Source organism: Sarcophilus harrisii, chromosome 1, assembly GCF_902635505.1.
Source record: "Sarcophilus harrisii chromosome 1, mSarHar1.11, whole genome shotgun sequence".
NCBI classification, from domain to species: Eukaryota; Metazoa; Chordata; class Mammalia; order Dasyuromorphia; family Dasyuridae; genus Sarcophilus; species Sarcophilus harrisii.
The window spans coordinates 689,660,461-689,678,793 of NC_045426.1; the positions used below are offsets into that span (position 1 = coordinate 689,660,461).

At 43.4% G+C, this 18,333-nt stretch overlaps 1 protein-coding gene across 4 annotated transcripts in view; it reads right to left on the reverse strand.

The window, feature by feature from the left end:
• The window catches only part of HECTD4 (HECT domain E3 ubiquitin protein ligase 4), a 177,806-nt gene that overhangs the window by 31,954 nt on the left and 127,519 nt on the right, over positions 1 to 18,333 (reverse strand). For all 4 annotated transcript variants that reach the window (XM_031948613.1, XM_031948612.1, XM_031948611.1 and 1 more), the window contains exons 38-53: positions 17,831 to 17,912; positions 17,193 to 17,395; positions 15,684 to 15,819; positions 14,983 to 15,165; positions 13,984 to 14,148; positions 13,436 to 13,605; positions 12,852 to 12,967; positions 9,463 to 9,566; positions 6,703 to 6,864; positions 6,470 to 6,618; positions 6,142 to 6,221; positions 4,947 to 5,110; positions 4,307 to 4,544; positions 3,746 to 3,882; positions 3,068 to 3,194; positions 446 to 583 (exon numbers count right to left, since the gene is read on the reverse strand). In XM_031948613.1, coding sequence (XP_031804473.1) covers positions 446 to 583; positions 3,068 to 3,194; positions 3,746 to 3,882; positions 4,307 to 4,544; positions 4,947 to 5,110; positions 6,142 to 6,221; positions 6,470 to 6,618; positions 6,703 to 6,864; positions 9,463 to 9,566; positions 12,852 to 12,967; positions 13,436 to 13,605; positions 13,984 to 14,148; positions 14,983 to 15,165; positions 15,684 to 15,819; positions 17,193 to 17,395; positions 17,831 to 17,912 — 2,354 coding nt within the window. The remainder of the gene's footprint in view (positions 1 to 445; positions 584 to 3,067; positions 3,195 to 3,745; positions 3,883 to 4,306; positions 4,545 to 4,946; positions 5,111 to 6,141; positions 6,222 to 6,469; positions 6,619 to 6,702; positions 6,865 to 9,462; positions 9,567 to 12,851; positions 12,968 to 13,435; positions 13,606 to 13,983; positions 14,149 to 14,982; positions 15,166 to 15,683; positions 15,820 to 17,192; positions 17,396 to 17,830; positions 17,913 to 18,333) is intronic.

Consider the following 18,333-nt stretch of genomic DNA (forward strand, 5'->3'; position numbering starts at 1 on the left):
CACTCGCCTGGATGCCCATGATCCAGCATCATCTCTAAGTGGGAACCAGGATGGGAAGAGAGGTGTGGGCAGCATCTGAATGTGCCTTTGGAGGGGCACCATGGCGTCATCCTCAGGGTGATGAGGCTCAAACTGGGTTGGCTAGAAAAGACTTTGGCAACTTCCTTCCCCACCCCTGCCCTCTCTTATGCCCCCAACTCCAGCAATTTTCTGTCTGTGCTTCTTTTGCTGCTGAGAGAAGGAGAGGATCCTGAGGATGTCCCTCCTTACTAGAAGTCAGGGCAGGCTGGTGGCCTGAAAGAGTGGATGTAAGAGAAACCTGGACCTTCCCTGCTGCACCTGAGCAATTTCACCCTGCGCCCTATGCTGGTTTCCCAAGTCATGACTTTCATAAAGACCCATTCTCAATTCCGAACTTGTAGCAAAGCAAGAAGGAAAAAGAAACCTTTGCGAACTTTATCAATTGTGAATTTATTGGCTTCGTCTTTGATGTCTTCAATTGTGGGAAGATAAAGATCCCTGGGAATGCCACCATTCTCCTCATAGAGAAATTCTACGGTCTGCCGGGCGATATCCACCATTCCTGAAAGAAAAAGATGCCGCTGGCTCTCATGCACCCTCCTCCTTCCCAGCTCAGGCTGCTTGGACTCTTCAGGGCTGCATGCAGATTGACTGGCCGTGGGAGCTGGGTTGTCCCCTGCTCTTCCTCGGCAAACTGGCCACCACGTGGGCAGTCTGGGGCTGGGAGAGTGTGTGGAGGTAACAAACAGTCATCACATTTGCCTCCCGATGCTGGGCTGTTTCCCATGATACTAAGGGGAATATTTGACAGGACTTGTTTTTAAATAAAGGTCATCTCTACACTCCTCATTTACCATTCTGCTCAATAACTGTCCATACAAAAACTAGCAAGGGGAGCAATCTGCAGTGCACAATTCCAAAGGAGGTTGTAATTAGAGAAGGATGCTTACAGAGAGAAATCAGAGAAATCAGTGCCAAATGAAACAAGAGGAGAGACCATGAGCTAAGGATCAGCCCCTTCCCTAACATATTTTAGTTTCAAGGATTCTATAAAATATCTTGTTATTTTTCAAAGGACTACTAAAAAACTACACCTACCATACAATGTACAGGAAACCCTGCATATTTACATTAAACCAGAAAACAGGCAACCATGAGGACTATTTATTTTCTTTCATGTGATCAGTAATATCTGGAGTCTAGTTCTCTCTCAAAGAAAATATTTCCTGACCAGCCTGAGAAATCCCAATCAGTAACTTCTTCCTTCATTCCTTCACACTATAGAACAATTATTGTGAATTGAAAATGCAAAAAATTGTGAATTTAAAAAAAGCAGGGGGAGAAAGCATCCAGGTACTGATAGTCAAAGAGAACACTGAATCACAATGAGCCCCAGAGAACCGTTCTACTTCTAGTTGTCCTTTCCCACAAGCCTGGGGGCCCACTGACACAATGCTCCTGGGTGCTGGGATGACTCCTACAAATGATCAGAGAAGACTGGGATCTAGCTGCCACAGAGAAAAAGCCCTATTCTGCTCGAGGAGCATGATCACAGAAGGAAAGATTCCATCCCACAAATGCTGCGAACTCCCCGTTCTTTCTCCTGTGTGCACATGGCTGGGAGGACAAGTGTCTTGAGGAACAACCTCCTGACACTGAGAATGATCTGGCTTCAGAGATGCTTGGCAGGAGACCATTAACCACATTCTACATTGGTGGATCCTTTTCCCACCTTCTCAGCCCAGGGCATTGGTCTCATTGTCACCTCAGAGAAGATGAAGAAACAACATGGGGTGATGAAGACGGTTGGATCTAGAGTGTGAGGAGGTGGATTCAAATCCAGACTCTGCCAGGTACCAGCCTTGTGATCTTGGGCAAGGCACAGTAGCTCTCTGAACCTCAGCTGTAACACTGGAAGGCTTTTAAGGTCCCTTTTAACTCTATGTCTGGAATTCAACGAACTGTACTAGGGCAAGAAGTTAAAAAATAGCCTGGAAAGTGGGGAACCATGGTCTAAGACAACATAAGAGCAGGCTTTCTTTCTGATCCTGGCAGAGGGAGAAACTTTTGTGCTAATAATGGTCTTTTCTGTCTCTATTTCCTATAATCTTTTAGGGATCAAAAGATTATGTAACCATTATAGATTATTACATAAACTATTGCATTCATAAAAGATTATACAGATTACATGTTGCTGTCAAACTGTATTGATCTTCCCCTAGTGGGAGGGCAGGTCCTTGAGGTCAGGGGCTATTTTGTTTCTGCCTTGGCACCCCTGGTCCCGGGCACAGTGGCTGGCCCTTACAAGGCCCTTAACATATGCCTACTGAATGGTTTGTTAAATTCCTTCATTTATAATAATGATCAACATTCTAACAGCAAGGAAGAGTCACCACCTTGGTATATGAGAAGAGGGGCAGCAAGGCTTCCAGAAGGCTGTGCTCAGCCTACTTGGAAGAGAAAGAAGGGTAAAGGCTGGCATCCCTTACTAGGACCTGAATCAAGCCTTAAGCCTTAAGGCTAGATTTTTATCCCTATAAAAAGAGCTCTAGCACTACTTGGAAAAGGGCATTTCTTCTCCTCTAAAGCAGATGTTTACCAAGAAGAGGAAACATGAGAAGAGAAAGGAAGAGACTAAAAATAGGAATGAGCTATCTGTAGCAGTTTTCAGGGCACAGAACATTAAACATTCACTGCTGATCTACCATCTAGGGGCAAAACCTGCACTGTTCTTGGGCTAGCAACATCTCTCCGATTTTATGAGGTGCCTGAGAGGAATAGCCAATTCTATAACCTTCCAAGCCTTGTCCACTGAGCTACATCTTCTAAACCTCAGCTCTGTAGAGACCGGCAAGTGAGAACCAGACTCTCAAAACAAAAGCTACCCCAGGTGGAGGATGCAAAGGTAGGAGGAGCAAGCTGAGGCTTCTCCCCACAAGCAAGGGACAGCCTGCTTCTCTAAGGAGAGTTCCTGTCCCTGCCTCTGCCTCTCTCTTTCCTGAGCTACCCCAAAAGAAAACAAAAGCAAATCAAAGGGCCACCACACCTAGTTGCAGAGCCCCCTTTATCTGGTCCAGGCCTGACTTTCGCTCAGCTTCATTCCGGAAGCGTCTTCTAATGGTGGGGAAAACTTTGGTTTCCCAGGCTTTCACAAGCAGGGCGTAGTGATCCTCCTGAAAAGAGAAGACAAATGACCACAAGAGGATGAGTGAAGCTCCAGGAACCCACGGGAGGTGGATTCCCGTTCTCCACATAAACTCCTTATTGCCAGGTCGTCATATCTGAGCACAAAGTCTGCAGCTTATCAGCAGAGAATATAGCCTCCAGCTGTGGGGAGCAAACAGACAGTTTCCCCATTTGCACTGGAAAAAATGAGAGCAATTTTGCGTCAGTGCAACCAAGTCTATGCCAAGAGACATCCTTTTTCTGGCATCATGGGTCTGAACAGGCTAAAGGGCCTCTTTCCCTGAGCAAGACAAAATCTTGCAAATACTTTGTAGTTTATTTTTTAAATAAATAAATCAGAGATGCTTTTCAAAGTTGGATTATATAAATATAAATCCTTATAGCCCTCCATCTGGCTGAGCCACTTTCTCCTGTTTTCTGTTTTCCATTCCTCTGTCAGTTCATTCCTTCCTGGTCTCTTTCTCTTTCACAAGGTTCAAACCCACTCTGGGTCCTGCAGGCCCTGCCCAGCCCTTATCCAAGGCTGCATCTCCCTTACCTGAGGAATGTCATCATCGTCATCATCGTCACTCTCGTCATCCGCTATAGGAGGTGGGTGGGGGTCTGGGCCTGAGGTGATGAAATTCTCATAGCTGAGTTCCACTTTGTAGTGACAAGAAGTGTCACTGTCGTACTCTATAACAGAGGACAATGAAACTATACATTTCCTGGATGGGGAGACCTTAACTTCTGGCACCCCAAAAACCCCGTCACAGAGTCCCCCATTCATTGGGTGGAGAGGGCGCTGGAGCTCAGAGGAATGTCCAGCAGAGTGTCAAATGGATAAACTGTTACCTCTAATTACACTGAATCTCCAAAGAGTTTTTCAGGGCACAATTAACTCAATGGGGAAGCAATCTGGATAATTCTTCAAGATGAAAAAGCTCGCTAATTGCTCTGCGCCTCAGTTTTCCCATTTATGAAAGGAACTAGACCAGCTGTGTTCTCAAGACTCTGCCAACTCCCAATCTAATGGCCCTATCATCCTAAATGAGAATGTTGGGAATGGTGGGATAGGAGGATTCCATTTTCTACCAAGCAAACACCCATGGCCATTTACGTTGTTGAGCTGTAGCCACGGCAGCAATGCGGCAGGGAGGCCCATGTGTGCCCGGGTCAGAAGCGATGCTGGTGCCAGCATCATTGTCACTGTCAGAAGCCATAGCAAAGGGAAGGGCTTCAAAGTTGGCACTGATTTCCTCAGCCAGGTCGATGCACAGGTCAGCAGCATTCCGATGGGCTTGCCCTTCGGCATAGGCAAACTGTCGAGACCCAAAATTAGCCCGGATCTTGGTGTTCTGAAAGGAAAATCGTGGGGGGGGGGGGGAGATGCAGGGTTGGATAAGGGCTGGGCAGGGCCTGCAGCACCCAGAAGCTGCTGCTTGATCTGACTTTCTGGAAGGGTCTGAAAGATGCTAGTGTAAACATATCGTCTCAGAGGCCTACACCAGTTAGTTAATAAAGAGTTGCTCCTCCTCTCTCTGTTTTTCCCTTTCTTTCCTCTCTCTCTTTTTCTTCCTTCCTTCTCCACAAAAGTTTATGTATGACATTCTCTCAAAGCCTATAGGGAAAACGAAAAGCATCAAGTCCTTCCCTTATGGTTTCTGCATTTCCTTTTCACTGGGAACTGTCTTGGACTTCTGCATTGCTAATAGGAGCTAACCCCCTAAATCCCAAGGTTTCTAAATGAGAGCACCTGCCTTTTTCTGAATGTGAACCACAGGCCACATGCCTCCTGAGACATCTTCCAGACATGGGGGCAGGCGCTGCCCACAGTATGTGAAATAGACCCGGCCTTTAGGAGGCTGTCCTGGAGGGGGTGGGGTGCCCTCCGTCCTTTCCCAGCCGATTCCTGCCCCATCTCCTGCAGAATAAAGGAAGAACATCATCAGAGTCATCGTTATGGTCACAGCCACTCTGAAGCTCATTTCTGATTTGCATTAGCTTATCTCCTATTGCAAAGGTAAAAATGGTTAGCCCTTTGAATGGCATGGCTAACAGAAGGGGCTGCCCAGGGTGGACATCCAGGTTGCCCTTGGGTTTAGCTTACTTAAAGGAAAACGAATAGAGGAGATTATAATTCATTCCAAGGTGCCGGCTTTGACCCTTTTAGAGAGGCCGCTTTGCTAAAAATGCCTGTCTAGCTCCCAGATGTCACCATGCCAAGGATCTGAGAGTCTGTTGGTGATTACAAATACCCCAAGGTAACTCATCAGTCTCAGGGAGTCACCCGAGGCAGAGAATGCAACTGAAGTGCCCTGGGCCACAGAGCTAATGACAGTGTCAGGGGAAGGATCTGAATTGGGACCAGCCTCTGCTACACCACAATGTCTTGTTAGTTCTCTTACTTCTCAAGTATTGGTTAAATATCTCCGTGCCAGGCAGGGAGGACACAGAGATACAATGACAACAGTTTCTGGCCTCCGGAAGATAAGCTGAACACCCAGACAAAGTCTAGTAAATATGAAATACGGTGAAGGTAATTTCAGAGGGACTGGGGCAGCAGCACCAATTAAGGAAAATAAGGAAGTGTCATGTCAAGACAGCAGTGGAGGGGAGTTCAGTGGGGGTGAGGGGTGGAGGGATGACCTTAGGAAAACAGAGGCCTGGAGATAGGATGAGGGGTGCAGGAGGAGTCATCTGCTTGACATCATTCATGATGGCAGAAAATGGGCAAACCTCAGAATTTTTTTAAGAGGATCCAAAGATAAAAATAAAGATGACTCATCAATGACCAATCCCTGGTTTGTAAGGGTAATTCCCATGAAAAATGAGCTTCTGAGACTGAGCCCCAAAATAATGGAAGGCCAGGCCAGGGCTGTTCTTTCTCTGTTAAACCAGCGAGAAGACAACCTGGGGGGCCAGAGATGTGAGAACTGCTGTTTTCCTACCTACCTGGGGAGAGAGTCACGTCCAGCCGCACACTCTTCCACTGCAATAAGCTGGAGCCGTTGTAGTGTACAGCACGACCATTGCTGGGAATGAAAAGAAAACCCAGGCAAAGAATATGAAATTTAGTTTAAAAAATAACAACAGGTACTCTTTGCTGAAATGAAAGGAATGGGATAATTGTAACATGGCTTTGAAAAGGAATTTTCTTAATTTAAAGCTGAGAGGGCTGTTAGAGAAATGATTTTTAAATAACAAAAGCCCCAGATCTCCAAATCCTTAGGGTTCTTCCTTATTCCCTTGAGATATTCTGGAGGCAACAGTAGTCACTTACTTGTGGAAAAGGCAAGTACCCACAGGATTGGTCCAAGCACCATCTCGTTTCTCTGCTTCAGTAGCAAAGCCAAAGGAAACTATTGGTCCAGTGTCATCATCTGTATCTCCATAGGAAACAATTTCAATTTCCCAGTAGAAAGATGGAGCCTGGAGAAAAGTCAGGGACAATCAGAGATTCTTTCTCAAACTTAAAGGGAGGGAGAGGAGATGAAAGATGGTCTTTTGTCTCACCTGAATGGGAAGTGGAGAGGTTGCATAGATAAATGTACCTCGTGGGAGACCTCCACCAGCACTGGGATCAGCCAGGAAGGTCACAGAGGTCAGGTGGGATGAGAACATGCAGGCTCGAACAGGTGGAAACACCCGAGAAGGACTCCAGGTGATCTCCTTAGGCTGTGGCAAGAACAGAAACCCTTTCAATAGGTCTACTGCTGGGAATCCTTGTATTGCCCAGGGGAAGAAAATATCTTTATGTAATTATCAATATCATCATCATCATCATCATCATCATCATCATCATCATCACCATCACCATCACCACCACCACCATCTGAAGTTTGGAGAAAAACTAAGATTTTGCAAAGCACTTTATATCTATTAAGTTGTTTAAGCCTCACAACTAACCCAGGAATTAATAAGCACACCGGCATTCTGCTCCTTAGTTTACTGAGGAGACTACAGTTCATACAACTGTATGTCCAAGGTCATACAGCCAGTATATATATTGCATATATATTGTGGAGAAATAGTGCATTAGAGCCCTGGTTAATTCAGGACAGTGTCCCAATAAAATCAGGTGCTATCACCTTGCCTATTACACAAAAACACCTTTGTGGAAATCTACCAGGAATTCTGAGAACGAAGTCTTCCTCAATTGTTCCAAACACAAGTATCAGAATCTGCCATGAGCCAGTGAACCACAGTGATTGTGTGTATAAGTGGATTCGGGGGAAATGTATAACTACAGACAAAGTCATCATTTGCATTGACCAAAAAAAGTCATGACTATTCAGAGATTTATAAGCCCTCTCACTCTACCAGAAATCTATTATGATCCCCATTATGTCAAATCACTGTATTCTCTTGTTCTCCAAATTTAATAATTTAACAAATATTTAATAAGTGCCTACTGTTTGCAAGGCACTGAAAATACAAAATCAACTGATAAGCATTTAAACTCTTATTATATGGCTAAATTCTGTGCTAATCATCAAGAAAACAAAGAAAAAGCAAAAATGAATAAAAATAAAATGATTCCTACTCTCAAGGAGATTACATTCTACTAGGGAAAAATGTTAGGGGGGCAAAAGGGAAGAATGGAATCTAGAGAAACAGAGCAGCAAAGGAACAGAGTGTAGACATAGCCAACAGTTTGCACGACTGTGTGGATGGCGAAGAAAGAAAGCCAAAAACGTCCTATCTGGTTGGAGCATAGTGTGCATGGTAGGGAGTAACATGAAATGACGCGTGACAGGTGAGTAAAGTAAAGTTGTGGAAAGCCTAAAAAGTGAATCTGAGGAGTTTATAGTTTATCATAGAGAAAAGGATCTTAAGATTTGTGAGCAACATGGACATGGTCAATGAAGAAGCTTATTTTGGCAGGTGTGTAGAGAGCAGGGAGCCTGTGAGCATGGAGATGCTACGAAGGAAAAGACAGGGTTGTAAGCAAGGGAAAGGTAGAAAATGAGAATGAAGAGCTAGGAGCTCTGACTCAGGATGTTAGAGCCGAGAATGATGCTGTGCCCTCAACAGAGGGCTAAGGAGGCAGCAGCAGACTCTAAGGAACAGTGCTGAAACTCCATGTTGGAGCTGCAGCCTTTGGGATGCTGACCAACTCTCCAGGAAGAGCTTCTCATGGATTGCAGTGATGGGGGATTGGTGGTGAGCACAGAGATGAAGGCTAGAAACAATCAGATAATCACTGAACTCCAGGGGATCAGATGAGATCAACAAGGGAGAAAAGAAGTGGGGCCAGGAAAGGGCCTTAGAGGACATCATGTTTAATGGGTGAGAGATGGATGATGAACCCGTCAAAGAAACTGAAGCAACAAGCAAGGAATGAACAGTCGATATCACAGGAGAGGAGAATCCAGGAGCAGGGACCTCCCCCTCCCCCCCCATCCCCCTTCTCCTCCTGCCATTCTTCCTCCCTATTCCCCTCAGGGTCAGAAGCTGTAGGAAGGGAATGAGATCTGAAGAAAAGCCATTGTATTTAGCATGAAAGAGATTGCTACCAATTTTAGAGAGAAAGGCTTCCATCACATGGTCAGCATGTAGGGGATGAGAGGGTCAAGATTGGGAGACCTCAGCATGTCTGTGCCCAGGCTGGAACCCAGGGCACAAAATAGGAGAGCCAGGCTAAACGAAGACGATTGCCAGCACTTCTTCCCAGACTGGGAGGAAGAGAGGCCAGACCACAGTGCACTGGGGACCTGAGATATGGGAACCAAGATGCAAGTTTCCATTTTCTCAGTAAAAAAATCTGAGATAAGGACATGGGTACAGCCCAGAGCGGGGAGGAGGGAGCACTTCCTAAGAGCCTCGGAAGAGCTAACAATAAAGCCCCGATGAAAAGGGAACGCCCAGATAAGTTCAGGGAACAGGAGTGGATCCAGTTGCATGGTTCCCAGGCTTCCTCCAGGATTAAAGATGGCAGCTGGTGGGGAGGAGAATTGGCAAGATCACAGGAACAAAGGATGATGGTTAATTTGTTCTACTGAGTCATGATAGGCCAGACTAGGAGGTATTCCTCCTACTGCAGAGAAACGCAGAGAAAGAGGTGGAAGCTTCCAGAGCAGTAGTAGCTAATTCATAGTCTCCAACAAAATGCCCCTCAACAAAGCAGCGTTCCAACCCTTCTTGTGAATTCTGCCAGTGCTGGGCTGAGGAGCATTGAGACACCCTGCCTCCCAGCCAAGGGCTAGATCTCCACGTCACCAAAGAACAAAAAGCAGACTGAGAACTGCACGAGGTTGCCACCATTGAGCTTACCTGTCTGCGGTCTGCCTGAAGAGGCGGGGGTGGGGGGCGAGCACAGTCTCGGTAGAGCATCCTTAACCTCTCACATTGCACTTCCACAACCAGAAGCCGCTCTCCTGCAACACCACAAATCAAATTTGGGAAATCCACCACAAAAAAACAATGGCAGCACACAATACATATTTACATAGAGCTTAAAGGGTGACAGTTCTTTTCCTCACAAATCTTATGAAGTAGGGAATATAAACATTCCCCACTTTTCTAGATGGAAAGACTGAAGTCCAAAAAGTCACATAGCTAGTGAGTACAGAGCAAGGTTCCAGTTTTCCTGACTCCTCCCCAAGCATTCTTTCCACTCGGCTGTATCACTTTTCTCCAATTCCAAAATTCCAAATCTTTTAGAACCGGAAGAAATTGCTCATAACTTGGCTTCAACATACATTTCACAAACATTTATTGCTTAGCATCTATTGTATGCATGATACCATGGGATACTAAAACAAAAATCACAACAGTTCCTGTCCTCAAGAGGTTTACAGTCTATTTGTAAATAAGGGACAACTGGGCAGGTTATCTTGGACATCTTAAAAAAGAGAAAGAATAAAAAAGATATAACACTATGGAGCTTCATCCAATATTGACTGAGGACTTAAAAAAAGTACAAGGCACTATTGAGCATACAAAGTGAAAGAGAATGTCTCTGAGCTGCTCACGCCCAGGTGAGGGTTCTAGGCAGGCCTCAGATCCACGACAGAGCACTACTGTAGGAAATCAGCTGAGGTAGGAAGGGTTCCAAGTCTGGGACAAGAGGAAAGCATGTGAGCCAATGTCCCTCAGCAGGGAGGCCAAGGGCACCCTAGGTCTACGGGAAATGTCCCAGGGTCCTGACAATTTGTGGACAAGATGAGTGAGAGACAAGGCTGAAGAGGGGAACTGAGGCTGCCCAGCAAGGACCACGAGCGCTTCGCTGACAGGTATGATTTTGATTTGCTGGACAAGGAGGAGACACTGAGGCCATCTTCATGCAGAGGCTTGTCATATTCAAAACGGATTTAAAGATTAATTGGGGGAGAGGGAGTGATCAGTAAGAAATGAAATCAGACTGAGAGGGTGATGACAATAGGAGTGGAAATGAGGCCCTAATAATGAGGAACTGGGGTAAAGCTAGGGGAATTCTGTGGTGTTAAGGCTGAGAGGATGATAGCCCATTGAGGACATCTGGCTGGGAAATGGCAGGAAAGAGAACAGGATGGTTTCGGTATCAGGGGAGTGAGCAGAGCATGAATGAGGAGATATTAAGAAGGAAGATGGAAACAGAAGACTGCCTAAAGAAAAAGAAGAATAAAGAAAATAGTATACATTTCCAGGGACTTTAGGAACATGATGCACTTGAAGTTTCTGGGCTTCCCACCTCTAACTGAATGGACTTAGAGCAGTTTACTAATAGCAGTTTCTTCTGTGGATGACATAGTAAACAAAAGAGAAATTTTTACCAGGAGCTGCAAACATAAGCTTCAGCTGCTGCCAAATTCTATAGTATCATGAAATCACTTTTCAATGTACAAATTGTGATTATTTAGTAGAAGGTCACTGATGCTCAAGGTAATCTTATCCTAATTAAGCTTAGAAAGCTAAGATTATTATGATCCAACCATTTTGGAGAGCAATTTGGAACCATACTCCAAAGACTATAAAATTGCACAGCCTTTGATACAGCAGTCTCACTACTTACTGGGTTTTTTCCCAAGGAGATTATAAAAGAGGGAAAAGGGATGCACATGTGCAAAAATATTTGTAGCAGTCCTTTTTGTAGTGGCAAGGAACTGGAAACTGAGTGGCTGTCCATCAATCGGGAAATGGCTGAATAAGTTATAGTATATGAATGTAATGGAATATTATTGTGCTGTAAAAAATGATCAGCAGGCTGATTTCAGAGAGGTTTGGAGAGACTTACATGAACTGATGCTGAGTGAAGTGAGTAGAACCAAGAGATCATTGTACACAGTATCAAGAAAATTATGTGATAATCAACTGTGATAAATATGGCTCTTTTCAACAATGAGGTGATTCAAGGTAAGAGACTTTGATGGAAAGAGCCATCTCCTTCCAGAAAGAGAACTATAGAGATTTAATGTGGATCAAAACATAGCATTTTCACTTTTTTTGGTTGGTTGTTTGTTTTTTCCCCTTCTGATCTCATTTTTCTTGTGCAGCATGACAAACGTGGAAATATATTTTTAAAAATTGCACATGTTTAACCTATACTGGATTGCTTGCTTGGGGAGGGGAAGAAGAGGAAAGGAAAAAAAAAAACTCAGAACATAAGGTTTTGCAAAGGTGAATGTTGAAAACTCCCTTTGCATGTATTTGGAAAAATAAAATACTATTAAAATAAAAAAAAAAGAAAAAAGAAAGCAGATTACTTTAAAGAGGCATCTTTACAAAAGTAAAGGATGAATTTGATCATTATAATTTTAAAAACTAGCCAAAACCTGTCTCAAAATGAAGCTTGAGCCAGAAACACCAAACTGCAGAAAGTCAAATTGGGACACAGCTAGAGCTAAACACGAAGCCCATTCTGGAAGAAATTTCAGTCTAGGAGCTGAACAGATTTCCTTTAAAGTTTACAGACTAAACATCCTCATTTTCTCCTGTTCTTTCTCTCTGTAACCTTCTATTTTCCAGCCAAGACTTCTGATTAATAAGGGTAAGGCGATTCAGCCATAAAAACAAATTAAGAATAAGAAAGTAGAAAGTAAAAGAATTTAAAGGAGGGTCAGAGACCAAAAGCAAGGATAAGCACAGGGAAAGGCAAAGAATAGAAGGGAATCTATAATGATATAAACAGAAAATGACCTATTTCCTCCCAAAAAAGAAAAAATAAGGAAAACCTTGAAGAGACCAAAAGACACATATTTCTTCCCTCTAGATAGTAAAAAATACCTAGATAGTTACATTAAAGAAATGATAATCTAATCTTGAACTTCAAAATGATTCTTCATAACTTCATAATTATGGCACTGGAACCATTTGGTTAATGTTCATTTATATAAATACATGCAAAGGACATCTCTTATTGTAAACACTTTGTTTTCAATCATGTGCAGCCAACATCAATATTGAGACCATACATGAAACATTCCAAAAGATTATTAAATTTCAGTGAGAAAAAGACAGATGAAATAGCATGAATTTGAAAAATAAAATGTCCTACCAGCCGTAATGTTAACATTTTAAAAGCAGGGATGACTCATTTACAGCAGCGTCTCTTCAGATTGGGAGTTCAGCCACTGTCTTAGATGGCAGGTGCTCAAGGAAACGGGCCCCAGGCCCACACATGACTGCAGGGATGCAGATCTGCCAACTGGCCCCAGTGATAGCTGAGAATGGGAGGCACCTACCGGGACTGCACTCCTGGGCCACGAGGTTGAGGACTTCAACAGCTGCTGGACACTGCTGTAGGAATTCTTCACAAAACAGACTGTCTTCTAAAAGCTGGGCCATGACAAGGCATGCTCTTGATGGTAAAAAAACATTTAAAAACATTTCACAACTGTCAATAAAATCTTACTTTTATTTAATGAATTAAAATTACTTAATGAAGTCACCTTGAAAAGTGAGCTCCAGACGAGTCTGCTGCTGCCCCCAAGGTGCCCCTGGCCTCCAATCCCCCATCTCCTCAGGCTTTCCCTAAGCTGGCTACATCAAGGGCACAGGGAAATGCTTCCTTTATACAGGTGCTAGGTGTCATGGGTGCTGAAGGGAAAACGATCCACACCCACAACGATGGAGTCACAGAATACTATGTTTTCAGCACCAAAGCACAAGAGGTGTCAGTATTGGGAAGGCCCAAGCCGTTTCAAAGAAGGCTCAGCTGTGACGGGCAGGTCACGAACTACCATCACTGCTCTCTTCCTACTCCCCAGGTTCTAGGATGAGCCTGCATGCTTGTTGATGAAAAGAGAGACAGGAACACTACACTCACCTCGTTCTGATCTCAGCAAGGAGTCGAACCACTGCCATTACTGGAGTTGAGCCATCTCCTGTTGCAGGAAGTGAGGTATGAATAGATAGACTTCCCTCCTGAGGAAGCAACATGGACTGGACTGCCTGTACTACCTTCTCAGTAATGGACAGTTTATGAAGAGGCAATGCCTGATGGCGGTGGTGGGGGGGGCACGGCAAAAAGTTAAATTCAAGTAGTTAGTTTCTAAGAAATGAGGGTGTTATTATCTGGAGTAGTTAATTCTCATTTTGCACAGTCAATTAAAAAAATGCCATACACACAGAAAACTGAAAATCACAACAAAACAGCAAAACACAGTAGAGCTCCAATATAAAAGAACATATCTTATATCACATACAGGGCAACTTCCATACAAACATTGCTTTGAAATGCTCCCAACCAAGATGCATGCAAATCATAAGCCATATTTAATTTAGCCATCTATTTTCCATATAGTGTCTATGTATATTACTCATGACTGTGCAAATGACCATTGAGTGTGACATTGGATTTGAAAACGACCTTACCTCAGATCTTGGAACACAAAGTCTAGATAATGGAATAGTCAATGTGTCTGATGCTTGCGAGGTCTTTCTACAGTCTATGGGTGGAAATTTGACAGTGGCTATACCTTCCTGCTCATTGATTGACGCCACTACTCCAATGCTCCCGGATATTCCTCTCCCCAATACCTAGAGAGAGAAATGACTCAGCCCAAAGAATACCCACACCTTGCCAGTTATCTGTGGGACAGGCCAAGTTGTGGTCAAAGTAAAAGACAACTCACAAACTTTATAAATTAGAGTCAATTCTCTATATATTTTGGAAATAAGGCCTTTATCAGAACCTTTGACTGTAAAAATGTTTTCCCAATTTATTGCTTCCCTTCTAATCTTGCAACTCACAAACTTTAAAAGATGGGACTAAGTACAAGAAGCAACACTTGTGTGGTATGGTCTTAACTGACCTGCTTCAAATGCTACAGACAATCAGTGAAATGCCATGAGATACAGTGTGTATTTTATACAATTTATTTCAGAAATGCCTTTACTACAAAGCTCCTCCAGCACCTTCTCATGGCACGGAAGTGGTCATGGGCTCTCCAAGACTATGGTACCTGAAGGTGACCTCTAGCAAGTCATAGCAAGCTGGGAATATTTTTCAGAAGTAGGGGCCTGAATTCCCCTATGGATTCCCCATCCAAAGATCAGTTTAGCTAAGTGCAGAAAGTCAGCCAGAGACTTACAGCTCCAGACCTTGGAGATACTGAAGGAATGAAATGAGTACCACTGGAACCATGGCAGTAGAGCTCCAGCAGCATGGATTACTCATTTTATAAATAAGTACTTGGGAACAAGCTTCAGGACTGAATGTGTCCTTTCAGAATTTACCTTTAACCTCTAAACTACAAAGCTCCATTTTAACTGGAGAAGATTTGTTCTACAGCAATTCAATCTGGGCAATAAGCTGTTATTCCAAAGTGAAGGCTTGAGGATTAAGAAGAGGGCACAAAAGGGGTGTACTACCTGTACTTCAGACCCTATCTTGATGGTCTCTTTAAAGCCCCCAAGTGCACATAGTGCAGCTACGGCTTGTCGGGCAATCCTCTGAAGCTTGGCAAGCTTCCGACCACTGCTGCTCCCATTCTCCAGGATGCTTTCAGCATATTTTCCCAGCTGGGGGATGTACATCAGAGCTTGAGACAGAACCTAAGTGAATGGGAGAGAGGACAGGGCTAAAATCTGGGTCATTTTTTGAAGGAACATTTCACAGAAAAGAAATAAAATGGATAGGTCCTTCTATATTCTAAATGACAGACACAACAATCCCATAAGGGGGTCCCACTGGCTCCCAAGGGTGAGTAGCATGAATTTACAGGGCCTGTGGCTCTTGCGTGATCACAGAACTGACAAACATAACCATAATATATAGGAAAATGGAACATCATGTTGCTAGGGGTGCAAAACAAAAACTGTCCATATGAAAGCAAGTAAATCTAATTAATTTTAGGACATAGTGCAAAGAATTCACCTTAAAGACTATTACAGTAATGAGGGAATTAATTACAGAGGTTTAGTTTAAAAAAAGTACTTCCATTTACTGCTTTATGAGGCATCGATGTCAATTTCAATGCAATTACATTTAAATTCAACTAAATTAAAAATTAAAACATAAGGTCCAATTTAAGATGTCAGTAACTTGAATCAAGCCAAATTATAATGCTCACCTTTTCGGCGGTTGTCGTCCATATCTGAGCCGCATTCGACTCCGGTGCCATTAACAAACTATGAAGCAGGGCAATGACCTCCGCGGCCATGCTGTTTGCGACATGGCCACTGATGAACGGGCGCACGGGGTCAGTTCTGGAGATGAGGTGGAGACACAGAAAGGGATAAGGTGACCAAGGCTCACCAAAACAAGAGGAGGGCCTTCAGCATTGTGATTGCTCAGGAGCGTTTGTGTCATATAAAGCAGTTTGTCAGGGTTAAGTCAAAGTACGTTATGCTGGCAGGTATGGAGAAAATGAAGCAGACTCTTAGTGTGGAGGCTTAGCAGCCCCAGAATTTAGAATTCCCACAGGCACATTTTTCTGTTCTTTCTCTCTCAGTAGAGCATCTCATCCAAGGCTTCAAACTTTCTCCACTTTAGACTTCTTTTTGCCTGAGAAATTTTGACATGATCCTTTCTCAAATCTAAGCTGAGGTGTTTCTGGCAGGATTTGTGCACATGCAATAAAGAATGGGCATGTTGTGTGTGCAGAACCAAAGGTATGGTGAAGTTACACGATGCAACACAGGCTAGCATGCTAGAAACTCCTCAGATTTATTATGTGTCTGATTTTGAATTAATTTTTGGTCCTTGCATTCAGAAACCTTTTACTCTTGCCAAATTTTTCACAACATTAGGGGCACACATTTTAAGAAGCTTTGATCTAGATAATGGACACAGTGCATAGGAACAATTCCTCAAGGCAAAGGAAGCCTTAACCCTCATCTACTCTGGGTTTTCCAGCATAAAACAACCTTCCCAAGAATAGGTATTTGTTTAATCCATCTTGGGAGTGGGGTGAAGTGGAGAGAAAGCACAACATAAGTATAACAAGGATTAGAGTGGGAGGTTTAAGCTTTGCAAAAGAGAAGGAATGACATAAAGTCTCCTTATTTCTCTCCAGTTATACTGGGTGTTTCCTAGAGTAGTCACTCAGAATAAATTCCCTTTCTTCTCCCTGATTCGGCTGTGGTCCTTTAGAAATTAGCACCTCCAAACCGTGCATTTTGGACAAACCTATAACCTACATAGATATCAAGGCCCAGAGACATTTCTTTGTCTACACCCAAATAAGCCATAATTCTAATGGATGGGAAGTTGGTGCTTTGTGACTTATGTCCTCATTTCAATTTTCCCATATCCCCCCAAATTTTCCATATCCAATTTTCCTTTTCTGTTGCTATTAGCCCAGCCAATAGGTGTGAGGTAGTACCTCAGAGTTGTTTTAATTTGCATTTCAGTAATCAACAGTGATTTAGAGCATTTTTTCTCATGACTTTAGATAGCTTTGCTTTCTTACTTTGAAAACTGCCTGCTCATATCCTTTGACCATTTGTCAAATGGAAAAAATTGACTTGTATTCTCATAAATTTGTATGTCTACAATTCAAACAGGTAAAGGAAATGAAACCAAATTAGAAACCAGTTTATTAAAAAATCAATCTTAGATTAGTTTGGAAAGCCTCTACCTTGCAAGTTCGGAATTCCTCTCTCGACAAATGGAAGTCTGAGCAGTTTTCTTTTTGTCACCTGTGGACAACCCACTCATGGTCTCCGGGTTGACAGTTTCTACGGGAGGCCCAACACTGACAATTAGGCCTGACTGGGCCCATTTAGTTGCCTTTCGAAGGGCAGCTGCAGCTTCTTCTGTGATCACTTCACAGCAGCCACTCTGAGAAATCAAGATGAGAAATGTTTGAAATACTTGGCCGGCTTGGTCCCATCCTAGCCATCAACAGCCTCATCCATCTAAGTGCTGCCAAACTATTTTTAACTGTGATACTTCTCTGAATGGAGCTGAAGGAAAAAAATTCCACAATGCCATTCTAGAGTCTCAACCTCTAATACCTAATCTCTTTTCACATTTCAGGATTTGTATTTTAATAGACAATTGTCTTTTGGTCTTCTTACCCTTAGTCTTAGTTAATACATTGTCTTATGAGAAATGTCAAAATTTCCTGTCTATCTGCCCTGCTTTATGAGGAACTGAGTTGATTTCCTACTTCTCCATCATGCTGGATGGACCTGAACAATAGAAAATGCTGTCAGATCTAAGAATGACTGATGATGGTATTCAGGAGCACAGGGTCCTCCATGCCAGGCTTACCTTTGTCATGTCACGGTCCATTTTCACTACTTTCTCCATGTTGGCACCTGTGCCAAGTCTGAATGGCCTCCCTTCAGAACTGCTGCATATGCAAAGGAAAAGAATGGGGGCAGAGTGTTAGCAGGAACGGTGAGAAGTAACAAAAAATGAGGTTATCTTGTTTTTAAAGAAGGACAAAATTTCCAAAAGTGGTTTGCCTGCCATTCATTACAGAGGCTTTAGGGAAGAACAAAATACAGCAATCACTCCATCAGCATTATTTGTCTCCTAGGGACAAATCCCCTGAGTCCCCTAGGGCCACTGGGGATACAGTGATAAAAGTGAAACAGGTCCTGCCCTCAAAGACCTTTCAACCAATTTTTTAAAAAGCCTGTTTACACTGAAGTAAATACAGCACATGTACATCATGAACAAGGATGTCTATTCCCCACCTCCAACAAGAAGTGGCAGATCAGGAAGGAGGGGGTACTTGAGCTGGGTCATGAAAGACAGGAGGGGTTCCA